The sequence below is a fragment of the Eschrichtius robustus genome, chromosome 18 (assembly GCF_028021215.1).
Source record: "Eschrichtius robustus isolate mEscRob2 chromosome 18, mEscRob2.pri, whole genome shotgun sequence".
Taxonomy (NCBI): Eukaryota; Metazoa; Chordata; class Mammalia; order Artiodactyla; family Eschrichtiidae; genus Eschrichtius; species Eschrichtius robustus.
In genome coordinates this window covers 674,964-692,292 of record NC_090841.1, presented here as the reverse complement: position 1 = coordinate 692,292, position 17,329 = coordinate 674,964, and the positions used below count along the sequence as shown (strand labels likewise).

The 17,329-nt window shown below is 38.8% G+C and overlaps 1 protein-coding gene across 1 annotated transcript in view; it reads right to left on the bottom strand.

Annotated features, from left to right (window-relative positions):
- The window catches only part of RNF17 (ring finger protein 17), a 116,987-nt gene that overhangs the window by 42,794 nt on the left and 56,864 nt on the right, over positions 1-17,329 (bottom strand). Inside the window, exons 19-22 of the mRNA XM_068527037.1 lie at positions 15,753-15,873; positions 7,422-7,649; positions 6,615-6,765; positions 6,356-6,474 (exon numbers count right to left, since the gene is read on the bottom strand). Coding sequence (XP_068383138.1) covers positions 6,356-6,474; positions 6,615-6,765; positions 7,422-7,649; positions 15,753-15,873 — 619 coding nt within the window. The remainder of the gene's footprint in view (positions 1-6,355; positions 6,475-6,614; positions 6,766-7,421; positions 7,650-15,752; positions 15,874-17,329) is intronic.

Genomic DNA, 17,329 nt, shown 5'->3' with positions numbered 1-17,329 from the left:
CATCTCAATAGATGCACAAAAAGCATTTGACAAAATTTAACACCCATTTATGATAAAAACGCTCAACAAAGTGGGTATAGAGAGAGTGTATTTCAACATAATAAAGGCCATATATGACAAACCCATAACTAACATCATACTCAATGGTGAAAAGCTGAAAGCTTTTCCTCTAAGATTAGGAACAAGACAAGGATGCCCACTCATCACTTTCATTCAACATAGTATTGGAAGTCTTAGAACAAGTAATTCTAAAATTTGTATGGAACCACAAAAGATCCCAAATGTCCAAAACAATCTAGAGAAAGAAGAATAAAGCTGGAGGTATCACGCTCTCTGGTTTCAAACTATACTACAAAGCTACAGTAATCAAAACAGTATGGTACTGGCACACGAGCAGACACATAAATCAATGAACATAATAGAGAGTTCAGTAATAAACCCACACATATATGGAAAATTATTTTATAACAAGGGAGCAAAGAGCATACAATGGAGAAAGGATAGTCTCTTCAATAAATGGTGCTGGGAAAACTGAACAGCCACATGAAAAAGACCACTAGACCACTATGTTAAGCACAAAAATTAACCCCAAAGGAATTAAAGACTTGAATGTAAGAACTGAACCATAAAATTCCTAGAAGAAAACATAGGCAGTATCCTCACTAACCTCAGGCTTAGCAATATTTCTGTGGATCTGACTCCAAAGGCAAGGGAAACTAAACCAACAAATGGGACTGCATCAAACTAAAAAGCTTCTGCACAGCAAAGGAAACCACCATCAGAATGAAAAGGCAACCTACTGAATGAGAGAAGATATTCTGCAAATCAGGTATCCAATAAGGTGTTAATATCCAAAATTATAAAGAACTTATACAACTCAACAACAAAAACCCCCAAACAGCCTGATTAAAAAATGGGCAGAGGATTTGAAAAGACATCTTTCCAAAGAAGACATACAGATGGCCAACAAATATATGAAAAGATGTTCAACATCAGTAATTATTAAGAAAATGCAAATCAAAACCACAAGAAGGTATCACCTCACACCTGTTAGAATGCTTATTATCAAAAAGACAACCAATAAAAAGTGTGGGCAAAGATGTGGAGAAAAGGGAACTTTCCTGCACTGTTGGTGGGAATGTAAATTGGTACAGCACTATTGGAAAACAGTATGGAGGTTCCTCAAAAACATAACTACTATATAACCCAGCTATTCCACTTTTGGGTATTCACCAGAAGAACCTGAAAACACTAATTCAAAAAGATATCTGCATCCCTATGTGGACTGCAGCACTATTTACAACAGCCAAGATATGGAAGCAACCTAAGGGTCCATAAAATGGAATAATGGATAAAGAAGATGTGATATATGCACAACTGAATACTACTCAGCCATAAAAAAGAATGCAATCTTGACATTTCTGACAACATGGATGAACCCTGAAGATATTATGCTAAATGAAATAAGTCAGACTGAGAAAGACAATACCACATGATTTCATTCATATGTGGAATCTAAAAAACCAACCAACAAACAAAAGAAAAACAAACTCATACATACAGAAATCATATTAGTGCTTACCAGAGGGGAAGGGAGTTGGGAGATGGGTGCAAAGGGTGAAGGGTGTCAATTATAACAGTGATGGATGGTAACTAGGCTTGTGGTGTGATCACTTTGCAGTGAATACAAATGTCAAATTATAATGCTGTACGCCTGAAATTTATATAATAAAAAAAATCTGCTGAATTCACCTTTAAAAATTTTCAATTTGTTTTTCAATTATAGTTTTCAAACATATTCAAAAGCAGAGAGAATATAATAAATCTCATCTATCATTCAGCTTTGACAATTGTCAATACATGACCAATTCTATTTCATCATATTCCCATGTATTCACTCCCATCCGATTATTTATTTTTTTAAATATTTATTTATGTATGTATGTCTGAGTTGGGTCTTTGTTGCTGCATGCAGGCTTTCTCTAGTTGCAGCGAGTGGGGGCTACTCTTTGCTGCGGTGCACGGGCTTCTCACTGCGATGACTTCTCTTGTTGCGGAGCACGGGTAGTTGTTGCACGTGGGCTCAGCAGTTGTGGCTCACGGGCTCTAGAGCACAGGCTCAGTAGTTGTGGTACACGGGCTTAGCTGCTCCGCAGCATGTGGGATCTTCCCGGACCAGGAATCGAACCCGTGTCCCTTGCACTGGCAGGCGGATTCTTAACCACTGTGCCACCAGGGAAGCCCCTGATTATTTTTAAGTCCCAGATTTAACATTATTTCATTTGAAAAGATTTTAGTTTGCATTTCCAAAACTAAATGTTTTTAAACAAACACAACCACAGTACTGTTGTCACATTAAAAATTAATAATTTCTTAAGATCAACTATTCAGATGGTGTTCTTTTTCTTCCTGATGTTTCAAAACAGTCTGAATTGGTAAAGTAAACAAAATCCATACATCATGCATGGGCAATATGTATCTTTAGTGCCCCTTCCATCTCTTTCCCTTGTAATTTTCTGTTGAATAAACAGAGTTGGTTTGCAGTTTCAATGGTCTGAATTTAGCTGATTGCATTCTCATGGTGTTTAACATGTTCATCTGTCTCTTGTATTTCCTTTAAATTCATAGTTAGGTCTAGAGTCCTGGTCAGATTCAGGTTTGCGTATTTCTTTTTTCAGCAATACTATTCAGAGATGGTGCTGTGTACTTCCCTCAGGAGGTACATAATGTCTGATTCTCTTTTTGTGATGTTAGCAGCCACCAACAGTTATGTCTAGATCCCTTAGTATGTAAGGGTGGTAAAATGGTGGTATTCCAATGATATCATTCCTCCTTTGTTAGCAGGAATGCTTACAAAGAACAACTTTCCCTTATCACCTAATTGATTATCTCGAGATATAGATTGTACAGGAAAAACAAGTGCTCATTTCCCTCATTTACCAATTTTCAGAATAATGAACTAGTTCCCTAGAATCCTCTAAAAGTGATCAGTAAGTTTTTTTTTTTAAATCACTTTATGAATTTAGAGACTTAAACATATCAAATGCTTTGATACAACATAATAACCATCCTACTGCTGTTCAAACTGTCCCATCTTTGGTCAGTGGAAGTTTACTCAGGTTGGCTACTGAGTCCTTTTGTCATAATCTATCTATCCATCCATCTATCTATTTATAGCTTTCTTGCTTTTTGCTAGGTCAAGATATTCTAGGCTCACACTGTGTATTTCCTGCCCAAGACCTGGAATCAGACATTTTCCCAAAGAGCACTAAATTCTTTTAGTGGGAAATGGTATTTGGAGACCACAATTTGTGCACCAGCATGGCTCATTGCTACTGGGTCCTTCATGTTACAAGGCTAAATAATATGGATTTTTTATAATTAAAATACCTTATCAGTTTCTACTGATACTTTGAATTCAAAATCAGGAGTACAAGGTAAATCAACCTTAATCTTACATTTTTACCATCTAACAACCACACCTGTTCTTAATGATATGTACATAATTACTATTTTGAATTATCCCACAACACACACCCAACAGCTTCAGTAACACTACAACCAACTCTGGGATTAATAAAAACAGCTGACTTGGGGGGGGCAGTTATTTCTTATCCTTAGGATATATTTTGGTAAGCATGTACAGTCAACTTATTGTGTTTTAAAGTCACTTGAAAAAGTTCCTCTCGGAGAGGCTATACCACCACTACATACAGTTAATTTCATTTTACTTACTATTTTTACTGATTTGTCTGCATCAAATATTAATGTTGTTCTAACGTTAAATCGATATTGTTAGTAACCTCTTCTCTTTTCCCCAACTTCTTATTTGAAGTACTTACTCCTAGTTAATACCAATGTGACAACAGGAAGTTGACTCAACTTCTCACATATACTCTTTTCTCCCTCCATTCTTTGAAATTGCGGCTGATCTACTTTGCATTCTATACTGTTTCCCTAATAACGATCATTTAATTTTGGTTCTTTTGGTAAAGTAAATGTAATGCTCACCACAGTCCTTGTGTCAAAATCTCTCTTGTTGGTTACCTAAAACTTGTTCTCTCACAGGGACCGTTCCTGCAAACAATATTCCCTGAGTGATGAAATCAGTATTCGGTGGTCTTTATAGCAATACCTGAAAGTCAGTTGGCTGGATATAAAACCCACAGCTTGCCATTTTCTTTTGAGTATTTTTAGAATGTTACTCTCTTACCTTCTGGCATAAACTGTTGGTGATGACAATGTTATTTTATTTCTCTCGTGAATCAATGATTTTACTAGATAATCTCTCAGTGTTGGCATTCCTAAACCGATTTTCCAAGATAGGCAGTGTGCCTTTTCAATGTATTTTTTTAAAATAGTCTTTTATTTTAGGGACACATTTTTAAATTGGGTTTTTAGTATTTGTTTTGATCTATTTCTTTTAGTCTTGTTCTTTGACATTCCTATTACATGTATATTAGGTCTCTACTTTATGTATCTTTTGTTTTCTTTTAAATCCTTTGATTTTTAATTTTTTAATTAAAAAGATCTGCCCTCCTTTTGATCTTGTATTTCTTTTTTTAAACATTTATTTATTTATTTAAATTAATTTATTTACTTATTTATTTTTGGCCGCGTTGGGTCTTCGTTGCTGTGCACAGGCTTTCTCTAGTTGCAGTGAGCGGGGGCTACTCTGTTGCGGTGTGCAGGCTTCTCATTGCGGTGGCTTCTCTTGTTGCGGAGCACAGGCTCTAGGCACGCGGGCTTTAGTAGTTGTGGCACGTGGACTCAGTAGTCGCGGTTTGCGGGCTCTAGAATGCAGGCTCAGTAGTTGTGGCGCACAGGCTTAGTTGCTCTGCAGCATGTGGGATCTTCCCGGACCAGGGATCGAACCCGTGTCCCCTGTATTGGCAGGTGGATTCTTAACCACTGTGCCACCAGGGAAGTCCCTTGTATTTCTCTTTAAGACATTTTCTATTACTTATTTGCTTTGTGTTTTTTCTAGTTTAGTCTACATTCTGATATGATTTTCTTTTCCTTCCTGAGTGCTATCATCTCTTTTCAAATCTTCCTTTTTCTGTAATCAATCTTATTTCTGAGTTTTTCTAATTCTATTTTATGTTGTTCTTCATAGTGTCTATCATTTTCTAAATTTTTTAGTTTACTTTGAAATATCACTGTTTTGTAAGCCTGTCTTTTTCATGGATTCCACTGCCTCTAGGGATATTATTTGGCTCCTAATTCTCTTTTCCCATAATAATTTGTAAGGAGTTCGACTGTAATCCTTTCTTTCACTAATGTTTTAAGTGAAGTAAAATTTCCTGTACTTCAAGAGAAGGGGGGGATCACAAATGCTTTCCGAGCTTCATGGCTCTGGAACTCTGACTTGTGTCATTCTCCCAAAGTGACAGACAACATGGCTTCATACCTTGCTCTCTACTTTTATCTGCATCTTTTCTTTCCTTTGCCCCACTGTCTGCCTTGCTCAAATCAGGCTCTCTTCCCAGCAGATTCTCCTCTGTCTGGGGGTCCTGGAAGAGAGCTTGTATGGCTAAGAAGGCTTCAGTACCATGAAACACCGGCCTGTCACAGAGCTCTCGCATTCAACTACAAAGAGCACCCTGCATCTCAGTTTTGGTTGCTGTTCTCAAGTTGGCCCGCGTGCTCCAGTGAAATGCTGTTGCCAGTTCCTATTTTCAGACCTGTGAGGACCCCAGGCAGCTTTCCTTCTCCATCCTCCCCCACAAGTGTGACACCACAGGGTCTGGTTTGTGGAGCACCCCACCTGCTTTGTGTTGCCTACTTTCGTTGTAGATGTTGACCATGCAGTCTGCAGATTTGCATCCATGTTTATGTGTTTATGGTAGGATTCTAGCAGACTCTACAATTATGCCTTGCCATTTCCCAGAATCCTAATTCACTCTTTCTGGTAATTTACACATTTTTAGCTTTCCATGCAATTCTAAGCTTATGAAATACATTTTATTTCTACCTGCTTGTGTGCCTCAAGGTTTTTTTAACAGTTTGAATTCTTTCTAGATGTCACCAAAGTTTATGTGTTTCATATTTTTATCTTTCCTGTTTTTTTGTTTTTTAATTTTTTGGCCGCACCATGCGGCATGTGGGATCTTAGTTCCTTGACCAGGTACTGAACCCACGCCCCCTGCAGTGGAGGTGCAGAGTCTAAACCACTGGACCGCCAGGGAAGTTGCTCTTTCTTGCTTCTTAAAACCTTAAAATTAACTAGATAAATCAACTAGATCTTATGAAAATTTCAGAATATGTCAGAAAAATCAAAACTGATAAGAATCCACCCAAAAAGAAACATAAAGTCATATTCAATAATGAGAAAATTTACTCAGCTAAAAACTACCTTATATCAACAAGAGAGCATTCCAAAGATAATCTTCTCATTGTCTTTAGGTTTTCTTCAAGTTCTCTTAAACAGTTAATATTCACTACTAGTTCAACACCCACGTCATACAGCAAGACCTAAGAAAACAATAACTTTAAGTCTATGGAAAGACAGTGCTTAAAAAATTTTTTTTTGCAAACTGAAAAGCATAATAAAAATTGGATGAACATACAAAATGCATTCACTTTCATGATTATATTTTTAACGCTGCATTTACCTCTACCAATGTGTCTGTAACCATTCTGATGATCTGGCCCCTTTGCCACTGATTTTCATTTGGGATCTTAACAGCACAGTGCATATCATTCTTCCATTTAACAGGTTCCCATTTTGAGTTTTCATAAGCAGCGACCATCTTTTCCCCTAAACTGTGTAAAGAAAAAAAATTTTAACTCTCGAAACCTTTTCTTGTAACGTACAATTCCCTGACTCCCTGTCTTCTACTGTCCTCCCTCCCTCATTCTATTCCGAACAAACCGGCTACCTTGTTCTTCCTTGGACACCCAACCACATTTCCACTGCAGGGTCTGGAACTAGTTCTTCCCTCTGCCTGACGTGAGCTTCTCCCAGGCATCTTCGTGGCTCCCTCCCTCCCTGCCTTCAGGGTCCATTTCAAGAGTCACTGACTCTGTGAGGTCCTCCTCCCCCACTGCTTGATTTTTCTCGTCTTCATCATCATCTGCTGCACTGAATACTTTGTTCACTGTCACTCCCTCTACCAGAATTTAAGCTCCATGACAGCACAAGCTTGTCCATGTTTTTACCACTGTATCCCCAACACCTATAATACTGGCTGTCAAATAATAGGCACTCAGTAAGCATTTGTGGAATTTATAAACCCTAACACAGTGAAAATAACCAGTAAAAATACTATTTGTATACTTTTAACTGGTTTTTTAGTGAATATTTAGCTGAAATAATTTTGTACTTTCAAAATTCTGCATTTATGACTTCTAGATCTTTGACACGAAATATAGAAAAAAGAATAAAGCTACATGCACAATGTTTTCTTTGAATGTTATACCTATGAAGTAAGTTTTCTGTTAATAACCACTGAACATAAATCTTCTCAGGAGACACTACACTGCAGATGTACACAGGCAGTTCCTTATAATAAAGTGACTGCAGATCCTCATTAGGTAGAGATTTTGCAAATACAGGAATTAAGTTGTTTACTTCATTTGAAATAATTTCTTCTGGAGAAGGATCCCATACTTCAGTATGCTTTTTGGAATTATCTTTGAGGGTATATCTGAAAAATAACAAAACCCATTAGCAAAAAGAGTAGTTTGCAAAATATTTATGCTTGTATTTGCTTAGATCTAGAGATGAATAATTTTTAGATATGATTCACTGCTTTGCAGTTTTGGTACTAACAGAAATTTTAGTCTTTTTTCAAAAAAGAGTTCTTAATGATTAACAAAGGACAAAGAGGAAAAAAAAATGTAAAAGCCAAACTTTCTATTTTAAAAACAGTTTAAAATACCAAGTGTGCTCACAATTACACAATTTCCCCCTGATATTTTGTACTCACAAAGGAACAGAATTATTCAGTGCTTTTTTTTTTTTTTTGGTAACTGGAATATTTCTCCTTGACTAAAAAGTATCAATCCGTTTGAGAATATAAGTGGAAAACAACTGCTATTTTAAAATATCTTAATAAGCAAAATTAATGAAGTGTTTAGAATGTTTAATGAATCAGATTAGTTCAGATTCTAATCACAAATAATTAATGTCAAAATTCTTTAAAGGAAAAAACTTAAGTTCTTTCACAATAAGCTTGAGATTTTGCTAACCAAGGAGACTAACAGTTTCTCCTTCCAAATCTAATGGACAGTTTTCAGTCCTTACTCAACATCAACTCTGAGCCTAAACTAGCTCTTTCCTTCTTGAAATGTTCTCTTTCTTTGGTTCCTGGTTTTTCTTTAGTTTCAGGTTCCCGATCTATTTTTTTTTTTTTTTTTTAACTTCTCTCTCCTGTAAGTGATAATGCTCAGGCTTGCATCTTCACCTAGGAAGACTGGGATGATTGATGGAAGTGATGGACTCATTTATTATGTATATGTTAACTCACCATCTGAATCACCTAACCAGGTCTCTCTTCTTCCAGAAGAGAGTACCTTCCAGACCCAGGTACTCATTTCTTTCATTCAACTAATATTTCCTGGGTACATACTGTGAGCCGAGAACGCTAGATCCCAGAGATATGGCAGTGGACAAAATAAGCAGGGTTCTGGTCCTCCTGGAGCTTACGCTATTGTGATACTGAGAGATGACATAATTACACACAAAAAAAATTATACAGAACAAGGGCATAGGCCAGCGAAATCTAACCCAGTCTGTGAGTTGGAGAAGGTGTCTCTTGATTAAATGACATTTCAATTGAGATTTTAAAAGGACAAGCAGAAGTTAGTGAGGCATTCCAGAAACCAAAAGAAAACACGTAGCTTTGACATAGTAAAGCAGTAGGACACGGCATGAACCTTAAGGTAGACAGGGGCCAGAATATTTGGGAAGCATCATGTTTTATTTTATAAAGGATGGTGTGCGTACATGCTATAGTTGAGCCCAACAGACTAGACTGTGGGACTTCACAGCTCTTTTCCTCTTAGGCCTCAGGCGCTCAGGGCACGCACTGACCCAGGGAAGCTCATGTGCTACTCTGAGGACAGGCAGTAGATTCTATGAAGACAGTGGGACTGGCTGCAGTCCTCAGGAATCGGCAGTCCGGGTGTGGAAGGGCAAGGAGACCGGCTGGGCTGCCAGAGCAGCAGAGGTGGTTTATGAAAACTGGTACCTTGGGAGGGGCAAAGCAATGTGCTTCTATAAAATTTTCAAAAGTAAATATTGTAACTGCAATTAGTTAAGATCACGGGCTCTTTCCACTCCCACTTTTCCTCTGTCCTATTTTTTCTCATCTTGGGTGTTGGCCAAAGCATTCTGGGTTGGCTAAGGGGAAGCTGAGCTGGAGACACATTTAGTTTGGATTTAGTGGGATACAGTTTTGTGGCTCACGACACGTCCTGTGGAGTTACTCTATTGCTAGCCATCTTGGTGCAGCAGTGGGTTCCAGAAATGCTCCCATAACCTTAGTGTCACACATGAAAACTAGGTTCAATACAAAGCTAATGCACCACTATGTGTAATGAGTAACTGAGCCACTGTACACTTGTTTTTCTGGCATAACAGTGCTTCTCTTTCATTCTTAAACATGTCCCAGTTTGGATGAGAAATAGGGTTACCCTGTTAATAAACAAATTAAATCATAAATCAATACATTAATAAATGTCAAATCAAATTGTATTAAAGATTCATTATAATAAAACTTGAAGTGTCTTGAATATTATGTATATATATAATATATGTATAATCCATGAAACAAATAATAGATTCTCCTAAAATTAACTCTGATTTTTTTTTTAGAAATTTACATGACATTACCAATAATTGAGCTATGGCTCTAAAAAAAAAAAACTTAAAAAAAAAATACCAATAAACAAATTTCAATCAGCCACACTAGAGAAAAGACTGGATTACTTTTCTGTTCTCTCCATAGGGATATCACAAAATCTGACATTTCATGTGGTAATCAGTATACAGCTAAAAAAGAAAGTATTTTACAGATGAGTCTGAATTTTCTAACATTTGTGGTATTTGTCAACTTTTGAAAATCTGTAATTCGTTGATTTGTTTTGCCAGTCTACATGAATATTACTTTTGTTTTTTTAATTCTATAGTTACAATTTTGTATTCTTTTTCTTAAAATGGGGTCTCCCAAATGGTACAAATTTCAGGCTGACCCAGGAGACCTGGATTTGCCCTTGCTGAGTACAAGCCTGAGCACTAAGGGTGAGTGAACATGCCTGCCGCTCCCCTCACCCACCTTCCTTAGCCACTGCAATGCCTGCTCCTCCCTCTCATCACGTGACCCCTGCGGTCCCACGGCCGAGGGCGTGACCCACGGCTCCCGACCACTGCACAATGCTTTTGCTGCTTGGAGATTCTCCCTCTGCTTTAATAGCCACAGGACCTCACACAGTACACCCAGAGCGGGTGTTGCCTTCACTCTCCCCGCAAACCTGTGCTCTGTTCTCAGGGAACAGTGTCACCAGTCACTGGTGGTCAGGCCAGTGATCCTCAGAGTCAACCTCAACTCCCTCCTCTTCCTCACCTACAATGAGCAGCAGGGTCTTGTGATGCTCACCTCCTTTATGTTTCATCATCTAGCCATTTTCCATCTCCAGGTGTTTTTCGAAAACTTGCCATCAGAGACAGCTTTCTAAAATGCAAATCTCTCAGTCCTCTGTTTAAAATCCTTCAGTAGCTCCCCTTTCTTCAAGGGATAACGTGCAAACACATTCAAGCGTTTGAAAAGGACTGTAATCTACTTCTCAGTGACTGAGGTTCCTCAATTATATAGTCTCTGCGTTTCTCCCGCCATACCAGCCACTACCTACTACCTTTTTTCCTGTCCGTTAGCTGTGTGACTGAACTAACAATACATAAACACACCTATTTTTCCTGAATGCAGGCCTTCACTCCTGGTTGTAGTAAAGAATTCAGCTTAAGTGACAGCTCCACTGGTGAGCCCTCCAGGATTCCCACAGCACTGTAATTACCCTTTGCACAGCCCTTATGGCACTGAAAGGTCAGACTGACCATCTCCTTTCCTACTACAAACCAACCTTACTCACCACTGAGTACAGATAACAAGTCAGTCTGTAAATATTTCTCGCTTATATAACTGAACAATAAGAAGGACTATTAGCTAATGGGCTATTTTTTTTAAAAAAACAAGTTTATTGATAGGTGTATCTTAGATGTCAAAAAGTTCACCCATTTCAAGTGTATGACAGTAACTTTTACCAAATGGTATAACCATCAGCATCAATCAGTTTTAGAACACTTTCACACATACACCCCCATAAGACACCCCACGTCCATTTACCCTTAATCCTTGTGCCCACTTCTAGCCCCAGGCAACCCCTGATCTACTTTCTGTATCTATTAGTTTGCCTTTTCTGGACATATCATACAATTAGTAATCTCGTGTTTCTGGCTTCTTTTACCTAGATTAAAATTTCTGAGGTTTAGGGACTTCCCTGGTGGTCCAGTGGTTAAGATTCTGTGCTCCCAATTCCCGGGGGCTGGGTTTGATCCCTAGTCAGGGAACTAGATGCCACATGCCGCAACGAAGATCCCACGTGCTGCAACTAAGACCCAGCACAGCCAAATAAATAAAGAAATATTTAAAAAGAAATTTCCGAGGTTTATCCATGAAGTAGACGTGTCAGTTTGTTTCTTTTTATGGCCGAACAATATCCCACTGCAGGAATATACTGTGTTTTGTCTATTCACCAGTCACTGGATATTTACATTGTTTCCAATTTTTGGCTAGAATATGAATAGTGCTGCTACGAACAACTGCTTGCAGGTTTGTGTATGGACATATGTTTTCATTTCTCCTGGGTAGATACCTAGGAGAGGAATTACTAGGTTTCATGGTACTTTTATGTTTAAATTTTGAGACATCCACAAGCCATTTTCCAAAGAGCTACACACCATTCTACGCCCCCCAGTAATGAGGGTTACTCCACGTCCTCACCAGCATCTGTAATTGCCTCTCTTATATGTAACAGCTGTTCTAGTGGGGGAGAAATGGTACCTCATTATGGCTTTAATCTGCATTTCCCTGATGATTAATGACATTGAGCATCTTTCATGTACCGATTAGCCAATTGTGTATCTTCTCTGGTAAATGTCTGTTCATATATTTTATCCATTTTCTTTGGTTGGACTGTCTTCTTATTGAGTTTTAAGAGTTCTAGGAATTCCAAATACAAGTCCTTTATAGGATACGTTCTGCAAGTATTTTCTCCCAGTCTGTTGTTTGTCTTTCACTTACTTAATAGTGTCTTTTGAAATGTACATGTTTTAAATACGATGAGGACAAACTTATCATTTCTTTTCTTTCATGGACTGTGCTTTTGGTGTCTTAGATATCTTTGGCTCAATCCACTGTACTGAAGATTTCCTCCTTTTTTCTTCTGGAAGTTTACTTTTAGCTCTTAATTTTAAGAGTATAATCCATTTGAGCTAGCCTTTTTGTATAGTGTGAGGTAAGAATTATGCAAATGCAAATTGAAACAAATATGAGACACCACTACACATCTACTAAGCCACCAGAATCTGGAACACCGACAGCACCAAATGCTGGCGAGGATGTGGAGCAACAGGAACCCTCACTCACTGCTGGTGGGAACGCAAACTGGAACAGCCACTGTGGAAGGCAGTTTGGCGGTTTCTTATAAAACTAAACATACTCTTATCATAGGATCCAGCAACTGTGCTACTTGGTATTTACCCAAAGGAGCTGAAAACTTATGTCCACACAAAAACCTGCACGCAACGTCTATAGCAGCTTTATTAATAATTGCCAAAACTTAGAAGCAACCAAGATGTCCTTCGGTAGGTGAATGGATAAATAAACTGTGGTGCAACTAGACAATGGAATATTATTCAGTGCTAAAAAGCAACGAGCTGTCAAGCCAGAAAAAGACACAGAGGAACCCTAAGTGCATATTACTAAGTGAAAGAAGCCAATCTGAGAAGGCTACAGACTGTATGATTCCAATGTGGAAAAAGAAAAAACTACGGAGACAGTAAAAAGATCAGTGCTTGCCAGAAGCTAGAGAGGAGGGAAAGATGAATAGGCTCTCACAGAGTTTTAGGACAGTGAAAATACTCTGCATGATACTACAATGGTGGATTCAAGTCATTACATATGTTAAAACCCACAGAACATACACTGATATAAACCATGAACTTTGATGATTCTGACACGTCAGTACAGCCTCACTGAGAGCAGCGCACACAACCCCTTGGTGGCTGATGACGGCGGGGAGGCTGTGCCCGCGCGGGGCAGGAAGCGCACGGGGACCCTGTGCCCTCCGCTCCACGTTCTGAACCCAACGCTGCTCCAGAAAACAAAGCCTATCTAACAGAATAAAGAGGGTGACAGACCTGAATATGAAACAAAAAACTATAAAACTTCAGAAGAATACACAGGAGAAAACCTTTATGACCTGGGGTTAGGCAAAGATTTCTTACCTAAACACAAGTGCCTGAATTTATAAAAGAAAAAAAATTGTCAAACTGAACTTCAAAACCAGAACCTTCTGCTTTTTTCTTTTTTTTTTTTAAAATAAATGTATTTATTTATTTATTTTTGGCTGCGTTGGGTCTCCATTGCTGCGTGTGCGCTTTCTCTAGTTGCGGCGAGCGGGGGCTACTCTTAGTTGCGGCGCGCAGGCTTCTCATTGCGGTGGCTTCTCTTGTTGCGGAGCACGGGCTCTAGGCACGCGGGCTCAGTAGTTGTGGCTCGCGGGCTCTAGAGCACAGGCTCAGTAGTTGTGGCGCACGGCCTTTGTTGCTCCGGAGCATGTGGGATCTTCCTGGACTAGGGATCGAACCCGTGTCCCCTGCATTGGCAGGCAGATCCTTAACCACTGCGCCACCAGGGAAGTCCCCCTTCTGCTCTTTGAAAGACACTTTAGGAAGTCAGATTGGAAGAAAATATTTGCAAAACATATGGCTAATGAAAGACTTGTATCTAGAATGTATAAACAACTTTCATATTTCAATAACAATAAGCAACAATGTTTTAAAAGAGCAAAACATCTGAAAAGATACTTCACCAAAGAACTGGATACAGACAGCAAATAAGCACTTGTTAAGATCCTTAATGTCATTAAGGAAATTAAAATGAAAACCACTATGAAATACCACAATACTCCTATCAGAAGGGCTAATATAAACACAAAATGATAAATTCAAGTGCTGGCAAGAATGGAGAATAGAACTCTCATACACAAACATCTGGCAGGTTCTCATAAAGTTAGAAATAAACTTACCTTACAAGCAGCAATTTCCCTAGGTATTTACTCAAGAGAAAAGAAAACATACATATGTCTACACAAACACCTGTATGCAAATTCTATTCATAAAATCTCCCCAAACTGGAAATAGCCCACATGTCCATCAATTGGTGAATATATAATATTGTGGTGCATCCACACAATGAAATGAGCAGAGCAATAAAAACTACTGATATAGGCAACAACATGATTGAATCTCAAAAGCATTGTGCTAAATGGAAAAGCCAGACACAAAAAGGCAAAATATTATATGACTCCATTTATATGAAGTTGTGGAAGAGTCAGAATTATGGAGACAGAGATTAGATCAGTAGCTGCCAAGGAGCGGGTGTGGCGGAAGGAGACTGACTACGTTAAAGGCACAAGAGGGAACTCTGAGGGGTGAGGAAATAGTCTGCATCTTGACTGTGATGATGGTTGCATGACTATATGTATTTATCAAAACTCATAACTGTACCTAAAAAGGGTGAATTTCTTATTGTATATGTTATATATCTCAATAACCCTACTTTAAAAAAAAAAAAAAAAGAAAACTCAGTCCAATACATTGAATGAAATGTTTCCCCTCCTTTCTTTCCCTCCCTCGCTTAGGACCTACAGTGGAAGAAGGGCAGGCCCTCTCTTCTGCTACTAGCTCCATTCCTCCCTTGTTAGGGTGGAGGCGGGGGGAGAGCCAGACCACATGCTGAGCATGTCACTGCAGGCCTCTGCTGGGTGTCATGTCACTGCTTCTCTGGCTTACCCTGGCAGGCATCACGTGTGGGTGTTATCAAATATTGGCTTTTTCTTAATGGCTGTGAGAGGGAGTTCTTCAGAAGACCCCTCAGGGGCCAACCTCACTGCACAAGTCACTATTGTGGAAGAACTGCTGTGTCTTGACTTCAAACCCTCCCACCCTCCCTAGCACCACTCTGCTCTTCTGATTCTGGGGTCGCCTCAACCACTGGCCTGGCCTATTAGCACAATGGCTCAAGCCTGGGTCTCTTTGAAAGTATCCACTTGAACCCAGGAAAAATTCACATTTCTCCAGATGAGAACATGGGCTTCTCTACTACTATGCTCACGCTCTACCCTGCCGTTTCTCTTCCTGATCCTCTTCACAAAAGGTTCAGGAGGCCACCTAAGCAGACATCCCACCTAGAATAAGATGCCAGTCTCCTTTTCTTAGAAGCACCCTCCATCTCCAGGAGCCATTCTTGTTGTTGTAGAATCCCTTATAGATGAAGGAAAAAGCCACTCTATTCCCACTAGGCTAAAGACTCCAATTATTTTTCCTTCTCTTTTTACTGACCCATTAACAGGGAAAAGCTCCCAAGTCTGTAGCCTAAGCAGATAATCAATGGGGAATGATATGCCAGTTTCCCTTCTTGTGAAGTGTTACATATGAACTAAAAATAAAAGTTTACAGGTCCACTTACCCTACTTCATAAGATGCTAGGCCCTCTTTGACTAGCTGGTCATTAATACTGGTAGGAGTCATTCCAGGAGCACCAAGAAAATCGAAAAGCTCAACTAAGAGCACATTGTCTTCCAGAATTTCTGTAAAACCATTAAGACTAGTTTGGGGAAAGAAATAAATATGTCCCAAAATATACTAAAAAGCAATTTTTAAAAACCTGAGAACTTAATTTCCTTCATTTTGCATCCATGAGGTTTCCTGCTCGATAATGTCGGTCTCTCTCTGGGGTAAAAGTAGCATTATTCACACATAAAAGAACTGCCAATGTTAATAAAATTTTCATTTTAGGTTACTGTGCACTGTTCCACAATGAACCAAAAGCAGCTTAAAGCTTTTAGATTCAGAAAAAGCATAGTGACATACATTTATGGAAGCAGCATTCTGTTGTGTTTTTAAACTGTTTTATTGGATTCTGCCAAGTTCCAGAGGACAAAAGAAATGAATGAAAGTTAATTCAGGACAGTGCTTATTTGCGAAGTTTTACAGCTTTTATAAGCATGGCACCAAAAAACAACAACAAAAAAAACAGCACAAAGTTTAAAACAACAAAAACTCAACCCAGAGCATTAAGTGGAATTCTTCCCCGTCCTTCTGTTTTTAGGACAAACCATTAGGTCTATTTCTTAATCTAAACTGGGAGTTAGCTGAGGGTGAAGTTACACCTCGTGTGCCTATTTACTTATTTATAGTACATAGCATAGAGGGCCTGCTCAATATGCATTTGAATAAATGACAGAGGAATTTCTTTAGGAAACACACAGTTCTATGCACTGAGATCGGTTTATGCCTATACTTCTATACAACAGTAGCTGGCAGGTGCTAAGAGAATGATGATTCCAAATAAAAAGATAAGTCATTACCAGCAGTAACATCCTGTATTACCCAGTTATAAGAATACATGTTAGAAAGCTTTTTTTCAAGAGCTTAAAAATGATTCCTGACTACTTTTTTAATGGACCAGATAAATTATCTAGAAACAAAAAGCTAAGCAACTCTGAGCCTCAGTAAACTCTAATCTCCTCACTTTCCATCTCTTGTGTTCCCTTTAGTGCTTTGATTTCATACTGCCCGTGCACAAGTTCTTTATTCCACAGGGCCAGCTTCCCATGGTGCTGTACCTTCACCATCTTCCCTGCTCTGCTCCTAATTAAAATTTAAATGTCTCTTGCTTTGTAAGGTAAAAATGTATACTAATCTCATCACTGTGCAGGTTAATGGGGAAAGATGTTTTAGGTCGGTGGGGCCTTCTGGCATTCCTTAAATCAAATTTTCTAGGTTAAGATACACTACAACTTGTGTTTAGATATTACTGGTATAACAAGTAATTGAGAATGAAAAAGGGGGAGTCAAGAGAGAAACCCAGGAGTCAAGTCTTCATGGGTTAACCTCGGGAGGAGATGTTAAAGGGAGAGCTAAAAACCAACAGAATAAAATACCAAAAGGAAAGCTGAGAAGCAGAATTAAAGCACGTTGAAGTCAGCTCAAAATCAGTGGAGATTACTCAAGACTAAGAGGCCCTTAATTTACTGTTTATAT